Source organism: Salmo salar, chromosome ssa17, assembly GCF_905237065.1.
Source record: "Salmo salar chromosome ssa17, Ssal_v3.1, whole genome shotgun sequence".
Taxonomy (NCBI): domain Eukaryota; kingdom Metazoa; phylum Chordata; class Actinopteri; order Salmoniformes; family Salmonidae; genus Salmo; species Salmo salar.
Window position 1 is genome coordinate 7678790 of NC_059458.1, and position 23196 is coordinate 7701985.

Genomic DNA, 23196 nt, shown 5'->3' on the forward strand with positions numbered 1-23196 from the left:
TGCGGCTATGGAACCCTGACCTGTTCACCGGACGTGCTACCTGTCCCAGACCTGCTGTTTTCAACTCTCTAGAGACAGCAGGAGCGGTAGAGATACTCTGAATGATCGGCTATGAAAGGCCAACTGACATTTACTCCTGAGGTGCTGACCTGTTGCACCCTCGACAAACACTGTGATTACCATTATTTGACCCTGCTGGTCATCTATGAACATTTGAACATCTTGGCCATGTTCTGTTATAATCTCCACCCGGCACAGCCAGAAGAGGACTGGCCACCCCTCATAGCCTGGTTCCTCTCTATTGTTCTTCCTAGGTTCTGGCCTTTCTAGGGAGTTTTTCCTAGCCACTGTGCTTCTACTGTCATAGGCGTCGTAAGGATTGGACCAAGGCACAGCGGGTAAAGTGCTCATCTTTATTTTAAGTAACGTGAACACTTAAACAAAATAAACAAAACGACGAACCAGTTCCGTAAGGCAACACAGGCTATACAGGAAAACAACCACCCACAAAACACAAGTGAAACAAACCCCAACTAAATATGGCCTCCAATTAGAGGCAACGACAACCAGCTGCCACTATTTGGAGGTCCTACCAAAACCCCAACATAGAAATAGAAAACTAGATTTAAGCATAGAAATAGAAAACATAGAACCAGAAACACACAAAACAAACACCCCCTGCCACGTCCTGACCAAACTACAATGACAAATAACCCCTTTACTGGTCAGGACGTGACATCTACACCTGCATTGCTTGCTGTTTTGGGTTTTAGGCTGGGTTTCTGTACAGCAATTTGTGACATCAGCTGATGTAAGAAGGGCTTTATAAATACATTTGATTGATTGATTGATTCTAAAATGGGTTAAAATAAAAAATAATCCTCATCAATCTACCCACAATACCCCATAATGATAATAATTACAGTTTTTTAAAATGTTTGCAAATTTTTAAAAATTGTAAAACAGAAATACCATAAATACATAAGTATTCAGACACTTTGCCATGAGACTCAAAATTGAGCTCTGGGGCATCATGTTTCCATTGATCATCATTGAGATGCTTCTACAACTTGATTGGAGTCCATCTGTGGTAAATTCAATTGATTGGATATGATTTGGTAGGCACACACTTGACTTATATAAAGTCCCGTAGTTGACAGTGCATGTCAGAGCAAAAAACAATCCATGAGGTCAAAGGAATTGTCCGTAGAGCTCCGAGACGGAATTATGTCAAGGCACAGATCTGGGGAAGGGTACCAAGAAATGTCTGCAGAATTGAAGGTCACCAATAACACAGTGGCCTCCATCATTCTTAAATGGAAGAAGTTTGGAAGACTAACCCTAATCCGAACTGAGCAATTGGAGGACAAGGGCTTTGGTCAGGGAGGTGACCAAGAACCCGATAGTCACCCAGACAGAGCTCCGGAGTTCCTCTGTTGAGATGGGAGAACCTTCCAAAAGGACCACCATCTCTGCAGCACTCCACCAATCAGGCCTTTATGTTAGAGTGGCCAGACGGAAGCCACTCCTCAGTAAAAGGCACATGACAGCCCGCTTGGAGTTTTCCAAAAGGCACATAAAGACTCTCAGACCATGAGAAACAATATTCTCCAGTTTGATGAAACCAAGATTGAACTCTTTTGCCTGAATGCCACGCTTTATGTTTCAGAGGAAACCTGGCACCATCCCTACGGTGAAGCATGTTGGTGGCAGCATCATGCTGTGGGGATGTTTTCAGCAGCAGTGACTGGCATAACAGTCAGGATCGAGGGAAAGATGAACGGAGAAAAATACAGAGATCCTTGTTGAAAACCTGCTCCAGAGTGCTCATGACTTCAGACTGGGGCGAAGGTTCACCTTCCAACAGGACAACAACCCTAAGCACACAGCCAAGACAATGGAGTGGCTTCGGGACAAGTCTCTGAATGTGCTTGAGTGGACCAGCCAGAGCCCAGACTTGAACCTGATCGAACATCTGCGGAGAGACCTGAAAATAGCTGTGCAGCGATGCTCCCCATCCAACCTGGCAGAGCTAGAGAGGATCTGCAGACAAGAATGTGAGAAACTCTCCGAATACAGGTGTGCCAAGCTTGTAGCATCATACCCAAGAAGACTCGAGGCTGTAATCGCTGCCAAAGGTGCTTCAACAAAGTACTGAGTAAAGGGTCTGAATACTTATGTAAATGTGATTTTTCAGTTTTGTGTTTTGTATAAATGTGCAAACATTTCTAAAAACCTTTTTTGCTTTGTTATTATGGGGAATTGTGTGTAGATTTCTTTTTGATTTCTTTTTTAGAATGAGGCTGTAACGTAACAAAATGTGAAAAAAGTCAAGGGGTCTGAATACCAGGGGCCCTGACCTGATATTGTAAATAATTCTCATTTAGATATCATATTAACATGGCATAAGTCATTACAAATGTTTTGAATTGCAGGAAATTATTTACACGTTTTGCTTAGGGCCCCCAAAAGGCTAGACAGCCCTGTGTGTGTGTGTGTGTGTGTGTGTGGGTCTATGCTCGCGTGCATGTGTGCGTATGAATCCATTTATCGGAGTCCAAGCAAATAGAGGGTGGTCTCTCTCCATCTCCACGAGGCCAGCTTGCGGTATAAGAGGCTTAAAGAAAGGAGAAGGAAATTGGAAAAGCAATGGGTGAGCAATGCATCGAGGGATGGCGCGAGAGGGAAAGAAAGAGAGCTAGTTCTGCCTGGGACCATACATGAGCTGATATGTCAGGACGATTGGACATGGTTTGGTGACAAGAGCCACCACTGTCGTGTCCAGAGGAATGGATGCCATAGTGACAGGACGAGGAGTGAGACGGATGGATGGATGGACAGACAGATGTGTCCGAGCATCAGTCACCTACTCTCTTTCTTCCCTACCAGTACAGTAATTGATTGACTAGAGTGCCCAATATATTGCATAGGATTGGTTTTGCATTATTTTCCTACAGTAGTCCCATTCTGTAACAGTCTCCGTTACTTCCATTGCTTGGCATTCTAAACAAACACCCCTGCGTAGAGCGTGTGTATTAGCAGTAATTGAGCACACAGTGCAAATGTGCCCCGAGGCGAGACTGAAAGAGACTGCTCAGCTGTAATTCCCTGTGATTTCACAGAGGACTTGAAGGCGTTCCAGGCGCCCCCCTTGACATCACATAGCTGGTGTACAACATACACACACACACACACACACACACACACACACACACACACACACACACACACACACACACACACACACACACACACACACACACACACCAGGCAGCCCCCTCGACACAGAGCTACTGTACAGCATCAGAGGAAAGGAAAGTAAAGTACATTCTGGGTAATTTCCTCAACTACGTGACCACAGGCTGTGAGGTGACATGCAAACACAATGGTGTGTTGAGGAATGAAACCTCAAGGGGTTATGACTGGGGGGAAGTGGGGGATCTGGGTTATTCTATCGTTTGAGGAAAGAGGGAGAGATGAGTGTGGGAGTATGTGATTGACATAGCAGCTTGAGGTGTTTTATATTGGCCTGTTGATTGGGCCTTCTTATTAATTAAATAGTTATTTTATGTCTTCACATTCCATTGCGTGAGGATTGCACAGTCCCTTGTGGAGGATATGGCAACAATTATAATTTGGGATGATAGTAGAAGATGATTGCAAAAGTGACACTGCCAGACAATGTCGGTTTTCATAACATTCTGAATATCTTAAATGGGTACAAATCCATATAGCTTGACTGACATAATTTAAATAATAGTCAATGATAGAGAAAAATATATATATTGAATCAACACCCACCATTGTTGTCATCAGTTGTGTAATGGCTCATTTATTTCCCCATTTGATCCATTGCGAGTGCTATAGCAACACTTTGCAGTGTTTGCCTCTGCGTTGTGACACTTCCTATCAAACCAAATGTTATTTGTCACCTGCTTCATGAACAGCTGGTGTAGACTAACAGTAAAATGCTTACTTACGAGCCCTTCCCAACAATGCAGAGAGAAAATAAATTGAAAAAGAATAACACTGTCACGTCCTGGCCAGTATAAGGTTAATTGTTTTGTAGTTTGGTCAGGACGTGGCAGAGGGTATTTGTTTTATGTGGTTCGGGGTGGTGTGTTTGTGTAAAGGGTGTTTGATTTAGTATTTCCGGGTTTTTGGTTGATGGTCTATGTGTTTGTATTCTATGGTTAGTCTGGTGTGTGTGTTTCTATGTTTGGTTAATTGGGGTTGGGACTCTCAGTTGAAGGCAGGTGTTGTCTATCTGCCTTTGATTGAGAGTCCCATATATTAGGGTGTGTTTGTGTGTGTGATTTGTGGGTGATTGTTCTGTGTTGAGCTTTGCTTTGCCAGACTGTTTGTTAGTTGTTCGTTTTTTGGTTTTGTTATTTTGTATGTTCATTTTTGAAGATAATTAAAAATCAAGATGAGCATTCACGTACCTGCTGCGTTTTGGTCCTCATTCACCGACGACAACTGTGACAAACACAAGGAATAAATACACAATGAGTGATGATAACTTGGCTATATACATGGGGTACCAGTACAGAGTATATGTGCAGGGGTACCAGGTAATTGAGGTAGATACAGTATGTACATAGCGAGATAGATAATAAACAGTAACATCAGTGTATGTTATTAGGCAAAAGAGATCATTGCAAAAAGGGTCAATGCAGATAGTCCGTGTAGCTATTGGTTAACTATTTAATTAACTATTTAGCATTCTTAAAGCTTAGGGGTTGAAGCTGTTACGGGGAAATAGTCATTTAGGCACGTTACCTGGCGTTCTTGGACACAGGGACTATGGTGGTCAGGGTTGAAAATATCAGTGAAGACACTTGCCAGCTGGTGAGCACATGCTCTGTGTATGTGTCCTGATAATCCACCTGCCGAAAATCTGGTGTTTCTGTGTCAAACGGTTTTGTTACATTTCAGTCTTCTGTGATGTATATAAAGTGTAATATTGGATTGCAAACTCAAAATGTAATACATTTCAACTCTATATCTGACATGGTACAAGTGTCTTCTTTTTAAAGCCCAAAACCATGTGTGTGAGGTGTATATTTTTGTTTGAAAGGAGATTTGTTAAAGACTACCAAGAAACACTCTGTTTGACCCTGATTCAGCCCACTGCAGTAAAAGGGTAAAAGTCTTACTCACATCAGCTACGGAGAGAGTAATAACACAGTCCGGAACAGCTGGTGCTCTCATGCATAGTTCAGCGTTGCTAGCCTCGAAGCGTGTATAGAAGGTATTTAGCTCATCTGGTAGGCTAACGTCACTGGACAGTTCGCGGCTGAGTTTCCCTTCGTAATCTGTGATAGTTTGCAAGCCCTGCCACATCCGACAAGTGTCAGAGCCAATGTAGTAGGATTAGATCTTGGTACTGTATTGACGCTTTGCCTGTTTGGTGGTTTGTCAGAGGCGTAGTGGGATTTTTTATAAGCTTCCGGATTAGTGTCCCGCTCATTGAAAGTGACAGTTTTAGCCTTTAGCTCAGTGAGGATGTTCCCTGTAATCCATGGTCAACCTTTCGGTTACTGGCCTAATAACCACTAGGCTACCTGTCACCCCAAAGAGGCTTTGGTATTCACCTGTCTGAGGGTCTGCTCATGTGAGACAAGGGGAGGAAACCTGAGGTGCTAAGTCTGGTGTGTTTGACACAATAGTTGCGAAGAAACAAAGTGAGAGTGGGGTATCAGCATGTATTACATATACCAACCATGGCTAAGGTAAACGCAGACGTTCTAAATACTTTTTGTTCATATCAACGTTTTATCACCACTGTACATGTAGCCTGCCTCGCCTCCAAGAGAATAAGATATTTCGCAATTATCACATGTGGTGAGTATTATGGCTTGGATAGGTTTTAGCCTGGTCGGGACAGAGGAGAGTGAGAACAGGGTGGATCCAAGTCATGTAAGCAACAAAGTGAGTTTGTGCGGATGATCAGATTAAATGGAGTGTGTGAGTAATCAGATATATTGTGTGCAGAGACTGTGGCATGAGTAAGGTGAGGTTGTAAATATGGGTTATCGTAAACTATGGAGCTAGACATGATCATATAGGTTTATGCTTCGGCAGCATCTACGCGTGGAATGTTACGTGGATGGACCAGCTGTTGATCTCCTTCTAAAACGTGGTTGCATTTGTATAAACTTCAAGTATTACTAACTGCAAACCCCCTTAAAATGGTTTCACCCAAATCTGGCAACACTGTTTAGCTTTCGCGCTACGACTAGGCAGTATGCTAGTATTTGAGGGGAAAACATTTTATTTGCTTTGTGAGTCATCAAAAAATGTAAACGACTTGTCAAGTCATGTGCTCCGGTTCTTGTTTACAATGTAACAAGCACATTGAAGATTTGTAATATTCTGAAAGTGGCCAAAATATGTTGATCTTATTCGGGCAGTGGGCGCAGCAATCTTTGACTTTGTTTATTTGTGTTTTATAGTGAATGGCATTCTGGGGTTAGGGAGTTTTTCCTTGTCAAACATAAACAAACATGGCTGCCATCATAAAGAATGTAGCCGCTATTAGCTTAGCTGACGCATATCTCCTTTCTAAACAATATTACATTTCTCCCTTGTGCTCACCAGAGATGTGGTACATTGTAAACTAATCTAGCTGTTAGGTCGCAAACATTTTTTCTTGTCAGCGCAACCTGTTATTTAAACTGGTTTATAGAATTATTTTGGCTGTGGATGTTTTCCGTGTGATGCTTGGATGATGAAAATCTGAAGACCTATATTTTCCATCAATACAAAACATTGTTTAGATGCTTTTCAGACAACAATGATGTTTAAACAAGTTGGTCATACGTTCTGTTGCTACTGTTCCAATTACATATTTGTGATGGTACCCTGCAGGGACCGCTCAACAATGATCATAAATACAGTTGAAGTCGGAAGTTTACATACACTTAGGTTGGAGTCAATAAAACTTGTTTTTATACCACTCCCCAAATTTCTTGTTAACAACTATAGTTTTGGCAATTCGGTTAGGACATCTACTTGATGCATGACACAAGTAATTTTTCCAACAATTGTTTACAGACAGATTATTTCACTTATGATTCACTGAATCACAATTTCAGTGGGTCAGAAGTTTACATACACTAAGTTGACTGTGCCTTTAATAAACAGCTTGGAAAATTCCAGAATATGATGTCATGGCTTTAGAAGCTTTTGATAGGCTAATTGACATCATTTGAGTCAATTGGAGGTGTACCTGTGGATGTATTTCAAGGCCTACCTTCAAACTCATTGCCTCTTTGCTTGACATCCTAGGAAAATCAAAAGAATCAGCCAAGACCTCCACAAGTCTGGTTCATCCTTTGGAGCAATTTCCAAACGCCTAAAGGTACCACGTTCATCTGTACAAACAATAGTACACAAGTATAAACACCATGGGACCACGCAGCCGTCATTCCACTCAGGAAGGAGACGCGTTCTGTCTCATACAGATGAACGTACTTGTGTAAATCAATCCCAGAACAACAGCAAAGGACCTTGTGAAGATGCTGGAGGAAACAGGTACAAAAGTATCTATATCCACAGTAAAACGAGTCCTATATCAACATAATCTGAATGGCCGCTCAGCAAGGAAGAAGTCACTGCTCCAAAACCGCCATACAAAAGCCAGACTACGGTTTGCAACTGCACATGGGGACAAAGATCGTACTTTTTGGAGAAATGTCCTCTGGTCTGATGAAACCAAAATAGAACTGTTTGGCCATAATGATCATCGTTATGTTTGGAGGAAAAAGGGGGTGGCTTGCAATCCGAAGAACACCATCCCAACCGTGAAGCACGGGGGTGGCAGCATCATGTTGTGGGGGTGCTTTGCTGCAGGAGGGACTGGTGCACTTCATAAAATAGATGGCATCATGAGGCAGGAAAATTATGTGGATATATTGAAGCAACATCTCAAGACATCAGTCAGGAAGTTAAAGCTTGGTCGCAAATGGGTCTTCCAAATGGACAATGACCCCAAGCATGCTTCCAAAGTTGTGGCACAATGGCTTAAGGACAACAAAGTCAAGGTATTGGAGTGGCCATCACAAAGCCCTGACCTCAATCCTATAGAAAATGTGTCGGCAGAACTGAAAAAGCGTGTGCGAGCAAGGAGGCCTACAAACCTGACTCAGTTATACCAGCTCTGTCAGGAGGAATGGGCCAAATTCACCCAACTTCTTGTGGAAGGCTACCCAAAACGTTTGTCCCAAGTTAAACAATTTAAAGGCAATGCTACCAAATACTAATTGAGTGTATGTAAACTTCTGACCCACTGGGATTGTGATGAAAGAAATAAAAGCTGAAATAATTCATTCTCTCTACTATTATTCTGACATTTCACATTCTTAAAATAAAGTGTTGATCCTAACTGACCTAAGACAGGGAATTGTTACTAGGATTAAATGTCAGGAATTGAAAAACTGAGTTTAAATGTATTTGGCTAAGGTGTATGTAAACATCTGACTTCAACTGTATGCGATCATACGCGTCAAAGGGTTAATGAAGCCGGTGACTGATGTGGTAAACAATACTGTAGCTGTGCATCCTCTTCATCGGGCCACTTTTGTATTGAAAGCATCACTGGTACTTCCTGTTTTAAGTTTTTGCTTGTAAACAGGTATTGGCTGGTAGTTAATGATGCAGTGGCGATGAAGGGAGGGGTGGAGTCTGTGTGTGTGGGTGCGCATCGGGCCAGAGTCTGTTTGCGCATGTTTGTCTGCGTGTGTGTATGTGTATCTGCGTACGTGCATATGTGTCCTCTGCTCATTAATCAGCCAGACGGCGCGACTGTAAGGTATGGCAGACGGTAGACTTGTTACCTCTGAGAGCAGGGGCACCGGGCACAGCTGGAGCTCTGTGTCACAGGGAAGAGGAGTAAGTGGGGCAGAGCTGAGATGAGAGGACATAACTGGCAACTCTAATATAGTGCTACCCTGGGGATGGGACATTGTGTGCGTTTGCGGGGGGTGGGGCCGCGGGAGAATGGACAGTTGGAGGATATAGACTGAACAAAAACATAAACCCAACATGTAAAGTGTTGGTCACATGTTTCATGAGCTGAAATAATAATTTTCCATACGCACAAAAAGCTTATTTATTTAGTGAGCTATTCTCCTTTTCCAATATAATCCATCCACCTGACAGGTGTGACATATCAAGAAGCAGATTAAACAGCATTATCATTACACAGGTGAAGTTTTAAAGGCCACTTTAAAATGTGCAGTTCTGTCACACAACACAATGCCACAGATGTCTCAAGTTTTGAGGGAGCGTGCAATTGGCATGCTGACTGCAGGAATGTCCACCAGAGCTGTTGCCAGTGAATTGAATGTTCATTTCTCTACCATAAGCTACCTCCAACATCGTTTTAGAGATTTTGGTAGTACATCCAACCGGCCTCACAACCACAGACCCTGTGTAACCACCCCAGCCCAGGACCTCCACATCCGGCTTCTTCATCTGCGGGATCGTATGAGCGGGGGTGGGAGGGGGTGCTGAGGAGTATTTCTGTCTATAATGAAGCCTTTTTGTGGGAAAAAAACATATTCTGATTGGCTGTGCCACTGCCCAGTCATGTGAAATCCATAGATTAGGGCTTAATAAATGTATTTCAATTTACTGATTTCCTTATATGAACTGTAACTCAGTAAAATCTTTGAAATTGTTGCATGTTGTGTTTATTTTTTTGTTCAGTATAGATAAATCACAACCCTTGTGAAATAGATGTGTATTACCAGGCATGCAGCAAAGTGGTGGCATTACAGTAGTGTTCGCCTACTGCCATCTATAGGCAGCACTCTGTCACAGCAAATTCCTTAGAGTGTGCGCGTGTGCGTGTGCGTGTGCGTGTGCGTGTGCGTGTGCGTGTGCGTGTGTGTGTGTGTGTGTGTGTACGTGTGTACGTGCATGTGTGTGTGTGTGTGTGTGTGTGTGTGCACATCTACAGAACATAAACACAAACTGTAGCAAAATAAAATAAGAGATTGAAAGAAGTGATAATCAAAGGATAGCCAGACGGAGAGAGAGAGAGAGAGTGAGAGTGAGAGTGAGAGTGAGAGTGAGAGAGAGAGAGAGAGAGAGAGAGAGAGAGAGAAGATTAAAGGTGCTTTCTCCTCCACTGCCTTTGGTGTCACCCCTAACTAGATTCACGCTATTCTTCTCTGGCGGCCGCTGTGTCCCAAATGACACCCTATTCACTATTTAGTGCACTACTTTTGACCAGGGCCCATAAGACCAGCTCACAGGCCTATGGTCCAAAAAAGTGCACAATATAGAGAATAGGGTTCCATTTGGGATGCAGACTTGGCTCAGGAAGGCATAAGCGGCAAGCAAGGCAATTAACCTCTTGGGGTAGGTGGGACGCTCGCGTGCGACCTGGCCACCACCCCAAAGGTGATTTGAAGAGCGGCAAAATTGAAAACAAAATAAAAAAAAAAATATAAATAATAAAAAAAAAAATAATTAAAAATAAATAAACATCTCCTTAATCTAACCACGTTTTACGATTTCAAAAAGGTTTTACGGCGAAAGCATAAAATTAGAGTATGTTAGGACAGTACATTTACAAGAGTTGTGTGTAATGTTTTGTCAAGTCAAAGACAGGGTCACCAAAACCATAAAACCAGCTAAAATGATACACTAACCTTTTACAATCTCCATCAGATGACACTCCTAGGACATTATGTTAGACAATGCATGCATTTTTAGTTCTATCAAGTTCATATTTATATACAAAAACAGCGTTTTACTATGGCATTGATGTTGAGGAAATCGTTTCCCTCCAATAACCGGCAGTCAAGTCAGCGTCACAAATTAAATAATTAAAATTAGAAAACATTGGTAAAATATTATATTGTCATTTAAAGAATTATAGATTTACATCTTTTGAACGCAATCAACTTGCCAGATTTAAAAATAACCTTACTGGGAAATCACACTTTGCAATAATCTGAGCACTGTGCCCAGAAAAATACGGCGTTGCGATACAGACTAGACGTCATGTTGGGGAGATCTAAAATCGAAAATACTATGTAAATAATCCATTACCTTTGATTCTCTTCATCAGATGTCACTTCCAGGTATCACAGGTCCATAACGAATGTAGTTTTGTTCAAAAAAGCTCATCATTTATGTCCAAAAATCTCCGTCTCGTTAGCACATGATGTAAGCCAGCCGGACTTCTCGTCATGAACGAGGGGAAAAAATATATTTCCGTTCGTTCAAACATGTCAAACGTTGTATAGCATAAATCATTAGGGCCTTTTTTAACCAGAACATGAATAATATTCAAGGTGGACGAATGCATAGCCTTTTATAACGTATTGGAACGAGGGTACCCAACATGAAGTAGCGCGCCAGGTGTCTAATGGGACATCACCGTTCCATGGCTCTTGTTCGGTCAGATCTCCCTCCAGAAGACTCAAAACACTTTGTAAAGGCTGGTGACATCTAGTGGAAGCAATAGGAAGTGCCAAAATATTCCTAAACCCCTGTGTTTTTCAATGGGATAGGTTTAAAGTCAATACAACACATCAGGTATCCACTTCCTGTCAGAAAATGTCTCAGGGTTTGGCCGCCCAAATGAGTTCTGTTATACTCACAGACACCATTCAAACAGTTTTGGAAATTTTAAGTGTTTTTTCAATATATAATAAGTATACATTTTGGGGGAGATTAATCTGGTACATTTTTTTATCACGAGGCGAACAACTGCCCCCCTTAAACATTAAGTACAACTTGCAATGATGTGCAGCCGAACATCTACATTCGAATTGTGTGTGTGATTTCAAGCTTTTATATGGTAAAAGGAAGTGTTTGTCACAACTCCACTCATTACCTAGTCCTTCATCCTATGTGAACCTCAGCATGATACCCTATTGTGTTGTAGTAGTAGTCTCCGAGCAAAACGGGAAAGGCGTAGGATTAGGCCTCATAATTTGAAGTATTCGAGCGTCATAGAATGGTACAGTGGTTCTTCCTCAAAACGTTACGAGCTGATGCCACGACCGTTAGTGGTAGATGGTGGCATTCTGTCATTGTACCACAGTATCACAAGGGGGAGTTAAACGCTGATCTATCGGCAGTCTAAACTGTGGCACAAATTGACTATCTTTTTAGAAATTAATAGAGGTGTTTTCAGTCTGAGAGTCTCTCCTCTGGCGCTAGAGTCCTACATCAGGCAACACTAACAAAAACTGTCAGTGGTCCTGGAGTTAAGAGAGAAGTTGGGTAAATACAATGGGGGAATTTCACTTGACATGTGGACTGACGATTTTAGAAAAATAGGCACGGTGGGCTTTTGGTTTCTCTATAGAGGGTATAAACGGAAATCGTTCTAAATAACAAACTTTTGTCAAGAATGGCCCCATTGTCAAGAATGGCCTTTTCCCCTTTATTCAGATTACAATCATTCACTTTCGGTTATTTGAAACGAAATCATCTCCAAAATATCATTATTTTTTAAACAAGTCTTAGAAAGTTTGTTGCAATTTCAGTTCAAAGGATCAAGTTTTTTTGTTGTTTTTTTTTTAAATCTCCTAAAATGACATACCCAAATCTAACTGCCTGTAGATCAGGACCTGAAGCAAGGATATGCATATACTTGATACCATTTGAAAGGAAACACTTTGAAGTTTGTGGAAATGTGAAATTAATGTAGGAGAATACAACACATTAGATCTGGTAAAAGATAATACATAGAAAAAAAAACATGCATTTTCTCATCTATTTTTTTTCATCATCTTTGAAATGCAAGAGAAAGGCCATTATATCGCTTAGAAGTCTAGATGGCAGCAGTGTATGTGCAACGTTTTAGACTGATCCAATGAACCATTGCATTACTGTTAAAAATGTTGTATCAAGTCTGCCCAAATGTGCCGAATTGGTCAATTGATACATTTTCAAGTACATAACTATAGAGAACATACAAAAATGATATGGTAGTAAAAAAAATCAGTTTACACACTCCCAGGAATGTCATAAATGATGGATAATTAGCTTCCCTTCAGAAAAGACACTAACCTTCACACATCTAGATTGGGGGGACTGGGGTAGACACAGCAGGGGGTCAAACTGTAGAACCCAGTTCCTACACTTGAATCTAAAAATGTATTTTATCAAACAAAACTATTCTACATTTTATCTCTGGGACCCTCAGGATGACAAATCGGAGCAAGATTACTGAATATAAGTACATTATTTACCTTAGGAGGTGAATGTATCAAACCAGTTTCCGTGTTAAAAGTTTTTTGTTGTTGTGCACTCTCCTCAAACAATAGCATGGCATTTGTTCACTGTAATAGCTACTGTAATAATTGAAGCTTTCTGCCCATATAAGACATGTCTAAGTCCTGGGAAATGTTCTTGTTACTTACAGCGTCATGCTATTCACATTAGCACACGTTAGCTCAACCATCCCGCAGTGGGGACAGCGATCCCATAAAGTAAAAACATAAATAAAAATGAGGAACTTGTCTGTTGGCCCTGCATTAGAGACCAAAATTGGTTAAATAAAATTGTGATAACTAAAAATATATACCAGTTTCATTTAAGGACCAAAAAATTGACAGCTGTGCCATATTGATTGCAAAATAGTTGGGAAGAGATTTTTGATGTACCGATTCCATGGCACAATGCTTTATAAATTGACACGCAATTTTCCGTATATTATAATCTACTGTATTCTGGTTTAACATTCTGAATTAATGATTATATTGAAGATAGAAGCCGCCTCTTAATGAGTTCCGAGAGCCGATCTGTTATCCAATGATTTTATTATTATAATCAACCCTGCATTATAATTATATAAAATCCCCTTAGATATTCTCACAGACCAGATTTTCCCTCATGAAAAATGTTGTGTGTGTTCAATTATTTGTGACGTTGTGGTTACAATGAAAAATGTAAACAGCATTATGTGCAATTTTTTTTTAGATGCTGTGTTTTTATTTACATTAGTGATGGAAAGCATGTTTACAAACACTTGTCATAAGTGTACTGTAGCAGATGTAGCCCATCATGCAAACAATGTTTCCATGCTGGGCTATTAGCAGGACAATCGACTCTTCATATTTACAAAATGGTAATTTAATAGCCTGGCTACTGTAGGTGTGAAAATCCCCCCAACTTGCAATGTATTATTTCAACTACATTTTAGTTGCACTTACCCCCAGCCCCACGACCACGGGTAAAACCTGAGATGATCAATGTATTTGATCAATGTATTTGTTGCATTGATGTATGGTCAATTTCTCAAGCCAATGTCTTGATGGCCTTCACCAGTTCATCTTTGCTTGTAGGCTTGGCAGAGTTATGGATTAATGTTTTCAGTTGATGCCAAACAAGTTCGATCAGGTTTAAATCAGGAGACCTACATGTAGAGATAAAAAAATATAGGCCTACTGTAGGTGACATGAGTCTCACTAGTGTTGAGTAATGTGCTGTTAAAAGTGTTGTAGGTCTTTTATTTATTTTTATTTAAACTTTATTTTACTACATGAAGGTCTACTTACTCTGACGGCATCTTGACACAATTTATGCCCACATTTGCAATGCAAACCCGGGCGGCAGTGTGTGTTGGGTCATTGTCTGCATTTGGAGAAGAAAAAAATACATTTAGCCTAACAGCCAACATTAGGTGCAAATCAGAAATATACATGTAAATAGGCCTATGCATAACAAAATATTGCTATCATCCTACCTTGAAAGAAATTATATGGTCCCAGAAACATGATTTCTTCCTCAAAGAAATCTCGAGCCATGATACCTGAAAAAGGAGGCAACAGTGAATTATTGTGGAACACATAGCAGTCTGTGAGGTGTAGGATACAATATTTTATGTACCTTTTGCTTTGTAAATAGCTAAACTTACCATCAAAAATCAAATATGGGCCTGGTCCCTGGCGAGAAATTACTACAAACATCATGCAACCGTACAGTATTTCTTCATCAACATATTTATGCTATCGTTAATAAAATAATGGTAAAAATACTCTTTCAAAATGCAGATGTTTATTTAAACTATCAGCAGGACAATAGACTCTTGCTGAGTTTAGAGACATGAAATATATTAATGGATCCATAAAAAATTACTATGGGCAAGAAAAAATATATATATACAGTGCCTTGCAAAAGAACTCACCCTGTTACAACCTGTAATTTAAAAAGATTTTTATTTGGATTTCATGTAATGGACATACACAAAGTAGTCAAAATTGGTGAAGTGAAATGAAAAAAAGAACTTGTTTACATTTTTTTAAAATAAAAATCGGAAAAGTGGTGCGTGCATATGTATTCACCCCCTTTGCTATGAAGCCCCTAAATAAGATATGGTGCAACCAATTACATTCAGAAGTCACATAATTAGTTAAATAAAGTCCACCTGTGTGCAATCTAAGTGTCACATGATCTGTCACATGATCTCAGTATATATACACCTGTCCTGAAAGGCCCCAGAGTCTGCCACACCCCTAAGGTAGGGGCACCACCAAGTAAGCGGCACCATGAAGACCAAGGAGCTCGCCAAACAGGTCAGGAACAAAATTGTGGAGAAGTACAGATCAGGGTTGGGTTATAAAAAAATATCAGAAACTTTGAACATCCCACGGAGCACCATTAAATCCATTATTAAAAATAGAAAGAATATGGCATCACAACAAACCTGCCAAGAGAGGGTTGCCCACCAAAACTCACGGACCAGGCAAGGAGGTCATTAATCAGAGAGGCAACAAAGAGACCAAAGATAACCCTGAACATGCTGCAAAGTGCATAGGACCACTTTAAGCCATACACTCCACAGAGCTGCGCTTTACAGGAAGAGTGGCCAGAAAAAGATAAGTAAACATGTTTGGTGTTTGCCAAAAGGCATGTGGGAGACTCTCCAAACATATGGAAGAAGGTACTCTGGTCAGATGAGACAAAAATTGAGCTTTTTGGCCATCAAGGAAAACGCTATGTCTGGCGCAAACCCAACACCTCTCATCACCCAGAGAATATCATGTGGGGATGTTTTCATCGCAGGGACTGGGAAACTGGTCAGAATTGAAGGAATGATGGATGGTGCTAAATACAGGGAAATTCTTGAGGGAAACCTGTTTCATATATATATATATGTATGTGTGTGTGTGTGTGTATGTGTGTATGTATATATATATATATATGTATGTGTCTTACAGAGCCTTTCCATAAGTACACTTAAGTTTTTTCAACTGTCTTCTGACTGTGATTAGAGCGACGTTGATGTTGTGCGGTGATGACAGCAGATTCCGGATTGCCTTTGCCGATCGCTCATCATCTTCAACCATCAGTGTGTCAATGGCTTGAATAGTCTCGCTGGAAATGGAATACCATGGTAGATGATGTGTTTTTGATTGATGGCCATTATTAGAAATAGTCAAATGCATTTGTGAGTTCAATTGCTTTATTGTTGAATTATTTAAGGCGCCTTTCTCTTCTCTGTGCTGGAGTTCTTTAAAGAATAAAGTGGCTAATGAAGGCAACACATTGTTGCTTACTGGAACACCCTACGTCATCCAATTGTTATAATAGGATTTGAAGCAATAGCCTACCCGTGTGTGGTCAACTATTTCAGCACCGTTTTGCACTGCTCTGAGACAAGCATGGGGACTGGTCTCGATAAATCAATGTTAGGATTATTTTGCTCTTCACTCGCAGTCACTTAGTAGCCTACTCCCGACCGGTCACGTTGTAACAGTGCCAACTTTTGAAAGCCAGTCACCGCTTCCCTCCCACCTCCTATGTTAACAAAACTTTTTTCTTTCTTATTATCCTATTTTCTCTTCCTGAGTTTTCTTGTGTGTGTATATACTAATCTTTTTTCTCTTTCTCTCTCTCCTCATAGCTGTTCTGCAGGTGTCCATATCCTTGAACAAGGTGGAGCTAAGTGTGGGAGAGTCCAAGTTCTTCAAATGCACAGGTAAGATGGCTGTGGTGAACGGAACATGCTTGTTTGGGTGTTATATCGAATGTAAATGTGGATATGTCATCCTGAATGCAGGGTGAGATGGGCGATAGGTTGGATGGAGGTGGATGGAACTGTTGTTTGGGTGACATGGTTGCCTCCCATCACATACATAACCATCCCTCCCAACCAATGGTTTCAACCCTCTCCCCAGCCCTATCTGCCCCTGTTTGGGGGGGTCTATGTGCCATGGGCCCCAAGCCAAGTGCCTGCAGCTCTGTAGAGGGGTAGTGTGGGCTGGCAGCGTTTTGGTTCACAGTCACACCCCTGTTGTGTCCCTGTCTTCTCCTGCCAGCACAGAGCAGCATGGAGCTAACAGCAGAGGGACAGGGAGGAAAGGGGCAGGGAGAAGGAATGGCTGAGGGTTGTGGGGGGAGTGAGGGGTGGAGATGGTGAGGAAAGCTTATGGACAGAGGACAGGAACAGAGGGCGGTGGGTGGAGGGAGATAGGGGTGAGGAGAGTGGCAGGGAGAAAGATGGGGTGAGAACGGTGGGGAGATGGGCAGGGGGAAAAGGGTGGGGTGAGGTAGGGCGAGAGAAACATGGTAAGGTGAGAAGAGCATAGGAACAGGAAGGAGTGGGGCAGGGAGAAGGATGGGGTGAGAAAGGTGTTGGGAAGAAAGGCAAGGGGAGAAGGATGGGGTGAAAGTGGGGGATAAATGGGTAGGATCAGAGAAGAGGGATGGGAGAGAGAGAGGGGTGGGTTAGAGAATGGGGAGAAAGGGTGAGGAGAAAACGGAGGCACACACACACACATACACACAGTCTACAATAACTAACCATGTGGGGACACATTTTCAGTCCCATTCAAAATCCTATTTTCCCTAACCCTAACCTTAACCCTAAAACACACACACACACACACACACACACACACACACACACACACACACACACACACACACACACACACACACACACACACACACACACAGTCCTCTATAACTAACCTTGCAGGGACCCACAATTCAGTCCCATTCAATATCCTATTTTCCCTAAACCTATCCCTAAACCTAATTATAACCCTGACACTAATTTTAAATCTTAACCTTAAACCTAAACCCCCTAGCATTTGACCTTGTGGGGGACTAACATAATGTCCCCAGTTGGTCAAAACATTTCCGTTGTCAGGATCTCTGGTCCCCACAAGTATAGTTAACCTCTATGGGCTAGGTGGGACGCTTGCGTCCCACCTACGTAACAGCCACTGCCAGCCTGTGGCGCGATTTTCAAAACCTTAAAAATCCTATTACTTCAATTTCTCAAACATATGACTATTTTACAGCCATTTAAAGACAAGACTCTCGTTAATCTAACCACAGTGTCCGATTTCAAAAAGGCTTTACAACGAAAGCAAAACATTAGATTATGTCAGCAGAGTACCAAGCCAGAAATAATCAGACACCCATTTTTCAAGCCAGCATATAATGTCACCAAAACCCAGAAGACAGCTAAATGCAGCACTCACCTTTGATGATCTTCATCAGATGACAACCCTAGGACATTATGTTATACAATACATGCATGTTTTGTTCAATCAAGTTCATATTTATATCAAAAACCATCTTTTTACATTAGCATGTGACGTTCAGAACTAGCATACCCCCCCGCAAACTTCCGGGGAATTCGCTAACATTTTACTAAATTACTCACGATAAACGTTCACAAAAAGCATAACAATTATTTTAAGAATTATAGATACAGACCTCCTCTATGCACTCGATATGTCCGATTTTAAAATAGCTTTTTGGTGAAAGCACATTTTGCAATATTCTAAGTACATAGCCCAGGCATCACGGGCTCGCTATTTAGACACCCGGTAAGTTTAGCACTCACCATAATCATATTTACTATTATAAAAGTTTGATTACCTTTTGTTGTCTTCGTCAGAATGCACACCCAGGACTGCTACTTCAATAACAAATGTTGGTTTGGTCCAAAATAATCCATCGTTATATCCGAATAGCGGCGTTTTGTTCGATGCGTTCCAGACACTATCCGAAATAGTAAAGAAGTGTCACGCGCATGGCGCAATTCGTGACAATAAAATTCTAAATATTCCATTACCGTACTTCGAAGCATGTCAACCGCTGTTTAAAATCAATTTTTACGACATTTTTCTCGTAGAAAAGCGATAATATTCCGACAGGGAATCTCCTTTTCGGCAAACAGAGGAAAAAATCCCAAAGGCGGGGGCGGTCGGGGTCACGCGCATAAGCCCAGTGTCCCTTGATCGGCCACTTGAGAAAGGCGATAATGTGTTTCAGCCTGGGGCTGGAATGACGACATTCTGTTTTTTCCCGGGCTCTGAGCGCCTATGGACGACGTGGGAAGTGTCACGTTAGAGCAGAGATCCTTAGTAAATGATAGAGATGGAAAAGAAGTTCAAGAAATGGTCAGACAGGCCACTTCCTGTAAAGGAATCTCTCAGGTTTTGACCTGCCATTTGAGTTCTGTTATACTCACAGACACCATTCAAACAGTTTTAGAATATTTAGGGTGTTTTCTATCCATATGTAATAAGTATATGCATATTCTAGTTACTGGGTAGGAGTGGTAACCAGATTAAATCGGGTATGTTTTTTATCCAGCCGTGTCAATACTGCCCCCTAGCCCTAACAGGTTAAACACATCCAGCAAACTGCACGGCTTATTTGCTTGCCATTTTTCACTATTAAAAATAGTATTATAGAGTTCTGTCAGTGTTTAATCAGATGTCATTGCTAAGTGGTGCCTCTCAGTGCTCCACTCTGGCTCGAGTTCCACTTTAACCACATGCTGGTTGGCTGACATGTCAAAATATGTTTTACTTCAGGTGAATACCTCTCCCAGAGACATACAAATAGAACTACCTCGTGTAGTATTTTACCAGTGTCCCAGCCTTCAGACAATCCCTGCACCTCATGTTAGCTCAACAGATCCGTCTGCAGACAATATAGAGGATGCTGGAGAATGGAAGCTTTATAGCATATCCCTCCTCCACTGGCCTCAATGACTGAGGTTCAATTTATTGCCAAGGGGTGCAGTGACCTCTCAGTTTTCCTTTCACAGCCAAGGCAGTTCATACATACACACACCTGCATGGATACAGTGTGCAAGCACACAGGCATACATAAACAAGCACACACTCACACATACAGAGTAAGAGCGAGAAGGAGTTAGTTAGGCAGAGAGAGAGAGCGAGACAGAGAACCACTGAAGGAGCAGTAATTGTCTCATGTGTGTTGACTCTTTGGATGACTCCCAGTGTCCTGAAGTATTCTCTGAGAGTGTGTGTATGTACCTGTGTGCGGCTCATAATAATGGCTGGAACGGAGTGAACGTAGGAACCAATTGTTTGATGTATTTGATACCATTCCACTAATTCCACTCCAGCCATTACCACGAGCCCGTCCTCCCCAGTTAAGATGCCACCAACCTCCTGTAGTGTGTGCGAAGTGGTCCCTGAACGTGTGCCCCGCTGACACCCAGACACTGAGGCATTGTGGGAAAAACCTCAGAAGACCTGTGTCACCGACCGTGAAAGGGCAGGAACAGTTCTCTAATGGTCTAATCGTATCAAAGACATATTGTATATGTGAGGATAGAAAGATGATATAGATATACAGTAAGTATGTATGGGATATGCTCTATGGTTACTGATTTATAGATATTTCATTAAACAAAAATATGGGTGCATATAAGCAAACATGTACACACACAGGGACACACAGATCTACACAAAAACACAAATAATCAAAGTAATCTAATTATATCTAATGAAAAATTGCAATTAACCAACTCATTGCATTTGGAATGCATATATACCTTCATGCTTTCACAAAGGATGTAATACTGTAATATAATAGAGTATTACTGGGATCCTAAATTGCCCTCTATTTCACCCTTCAACTCATTTATCCATGCCTTATGAGCGAGAGAGGGAGAACATGTCACTGATTGGAAATGGATTTCCTAGAGTTCCCCCGGTCTCTCTCTCCACATGTTCATTACTGAGCCTCAACACCACCTCAGGTCTGCCACCTCTCTCTCTCCACACACACACACACACACACACACACACACACACACTACTGTACATACTCTTTCTCGTCACACACACACACTTTTTCTCGTTTCTGCTACACCACAGGAGGTTGGTGGCACCTTAATTGGGGAGGACGGGCTTATGGTAATGGATAGAGCGCAATCAGTGGAATGGTATCAAATACATCAATCACATGGTTTCCGTGTGTTTGATGCCATTCCATTTGCGCCGTTCCGGACATTATTATGAGCCATCCTCCACTTACAGTGCCTTGCAAAAGTATTCATCCCCCTGTGGCGTTTTTCCTATTTTGTTGGATAACAACCTGCAATTGAATTATATTTTTTATTTGGATTTTATGTAATGGACATACACAAAATAGTCAAAATTGGTGAAGTGAAATGAAAAAAATTACTTTCAAAAAATATATATTTTTTATTACAAAACAGAAATGTGGTGTGTGCATATGTATTCACCCCTTTGCTATGAAGCCCCTAAATAAGATCTGGTGCAACCAATTACCTTCAGAAGTCACATAATTTGTTAAATAAAGTCCACCTGTGTGCCATCTAAGTGTCACATGATCAGTCACATGATCTCAGTATATATAAACCTGTTCTGAATGGCCCCAGAGTCTGCAACACCACTAAGCAAGGGGCACCACCAAGCAAGTGACACCATGAAGACCAAGGAGCTCTCCAAACAGGTCAGGAACAAAGTAGTGGAGAAGTAAAGATCAGGGTTGGGTTATAAAAAAATATCTGAAACTTTGAACATCCCACAGAGCACCATTAAATACATTATTAAAACATGTAAAGAATATGCACCACAACAAACTTACCAAGAGAGGGCCGCCCACCAAAAATCACGGACCAGGCAAGAGGACATTAATCAGAGAGGCAACAAAGAGACCAAAGATAACCCTGAAGGTGCTGCAAAGCTCCACAGCGGAGATTGGAGTATCTGTCCATAGGACCACTTTAAGCCATACACTCCACAGAGCTGGGCTTTACAGGAAGAGTGGCCAGAAAGAAGCCATTGCTTAAAGAAAAAAATCTGCAAACACATTTGGTGTTCACAGAAAGGCATGTGGGAGACTCCCCAAACATATGGAAGAAGGTACTCTGGTCAGATGAGAATAAAATTGAGCTTTTTGGCCATCAATGAAAACGCTATGTCTGGCGCAAACCCAACACCTCATCAGCCAGCCCGAGAACACCATCCCCACAGTGAAGCATGGTGGTGGCAGCATCATGCTGTGGGGATGTTATTCATCGGCAGGGACTGAGAAACTGGTCAGAATTGAAGGAATGATGGATGTCGCTAAATACAGGGAAATTATTAAGGTAAACCTGTTTCAGTCTTCCAGAGATTTGAGACTGGGACGGAGATTCACCTTCCAGTAGGACAATGACCCTAAGCATACTGCTAAAGCAACACTTGAATGGTTTAAAGAGAAACATTTAAATGTCTTGGAATGGCCTAGTCAAAGCCCAGACCTCAATCCAATTGAGAATATGTGGTATGATTTAAAGATTGCTGTACACCAGCGGAACCCATCCTACTTGAAGGAGCTGGAGCAGTTTTGCCTTGAAGAATGGGCAAAAATACCAGTGGCTACATGTGCCAAGCTTATAGAGACATACCCCAAGAGACTTGCAGCTGTAATTGCTGCAAAAAGTGGCTCTACAAAGTATTGACTCTGGGGTGACTAGTTATGCACGCTCAAGTGTTCTGTATTTCTAGTTTTTTTCCACAATAAAACATATTTTGCATCTTCAAAGTGGTAGGCATGTTGTGTAAATCAAATGATACAACCCCCCCCAAAAAAAAATGTATTCCAGGGTGTAAGGCAACAAAATAGCAAAAATAATCAAATACGTACTGTATGCAGACAAGGATAAACAGAATAGGCACATGTCTCACTGGCGTGCCATTGAGATATGTGCCTATTCTGTTTATCCTTGTCTGCATACAGTACGTATTTGATTATTTTAAATCTATTTTAAAATGCATTAAAGAAAGTTTGGAATTAGATTAATGGTAGAATAAACCTGCAATATGTAACTTTTTGGGAGGTTTTAGGCTCAAAAGCTCTAAATTGCTAGTGGTCATCCAATGTGATACATTAACAGTATTGTGCAATACTTTATTCTAACATTAATCTAGC

At 41.4% G+C, this 23196-nt stretch overlaps 1 protein-coding gene across 2 annotated transcripts in view; it reads left to right on the top strand.

Moving 5' to 3' along the window:
- The window catches only part of LOC106575122 (neural cell adhesion molecule 2), a 433746-nt gene that overhangs the window by 272363 nt on the left and 138187 nt on the right, over nt 1-23196 (top strand). For both annotated transcript variants that reach the window (XM_014151337.2, XM_014151338.2), the window contains exon 2: nt 16880-16954. In XM_014151337.2, coding sequence (XP_014006812.2) covers nt 16880-16954 — 75 coding nt within the window. The remainder of the gene's footprint in view (nt 1-16879; nt 16955-23196) is intronic.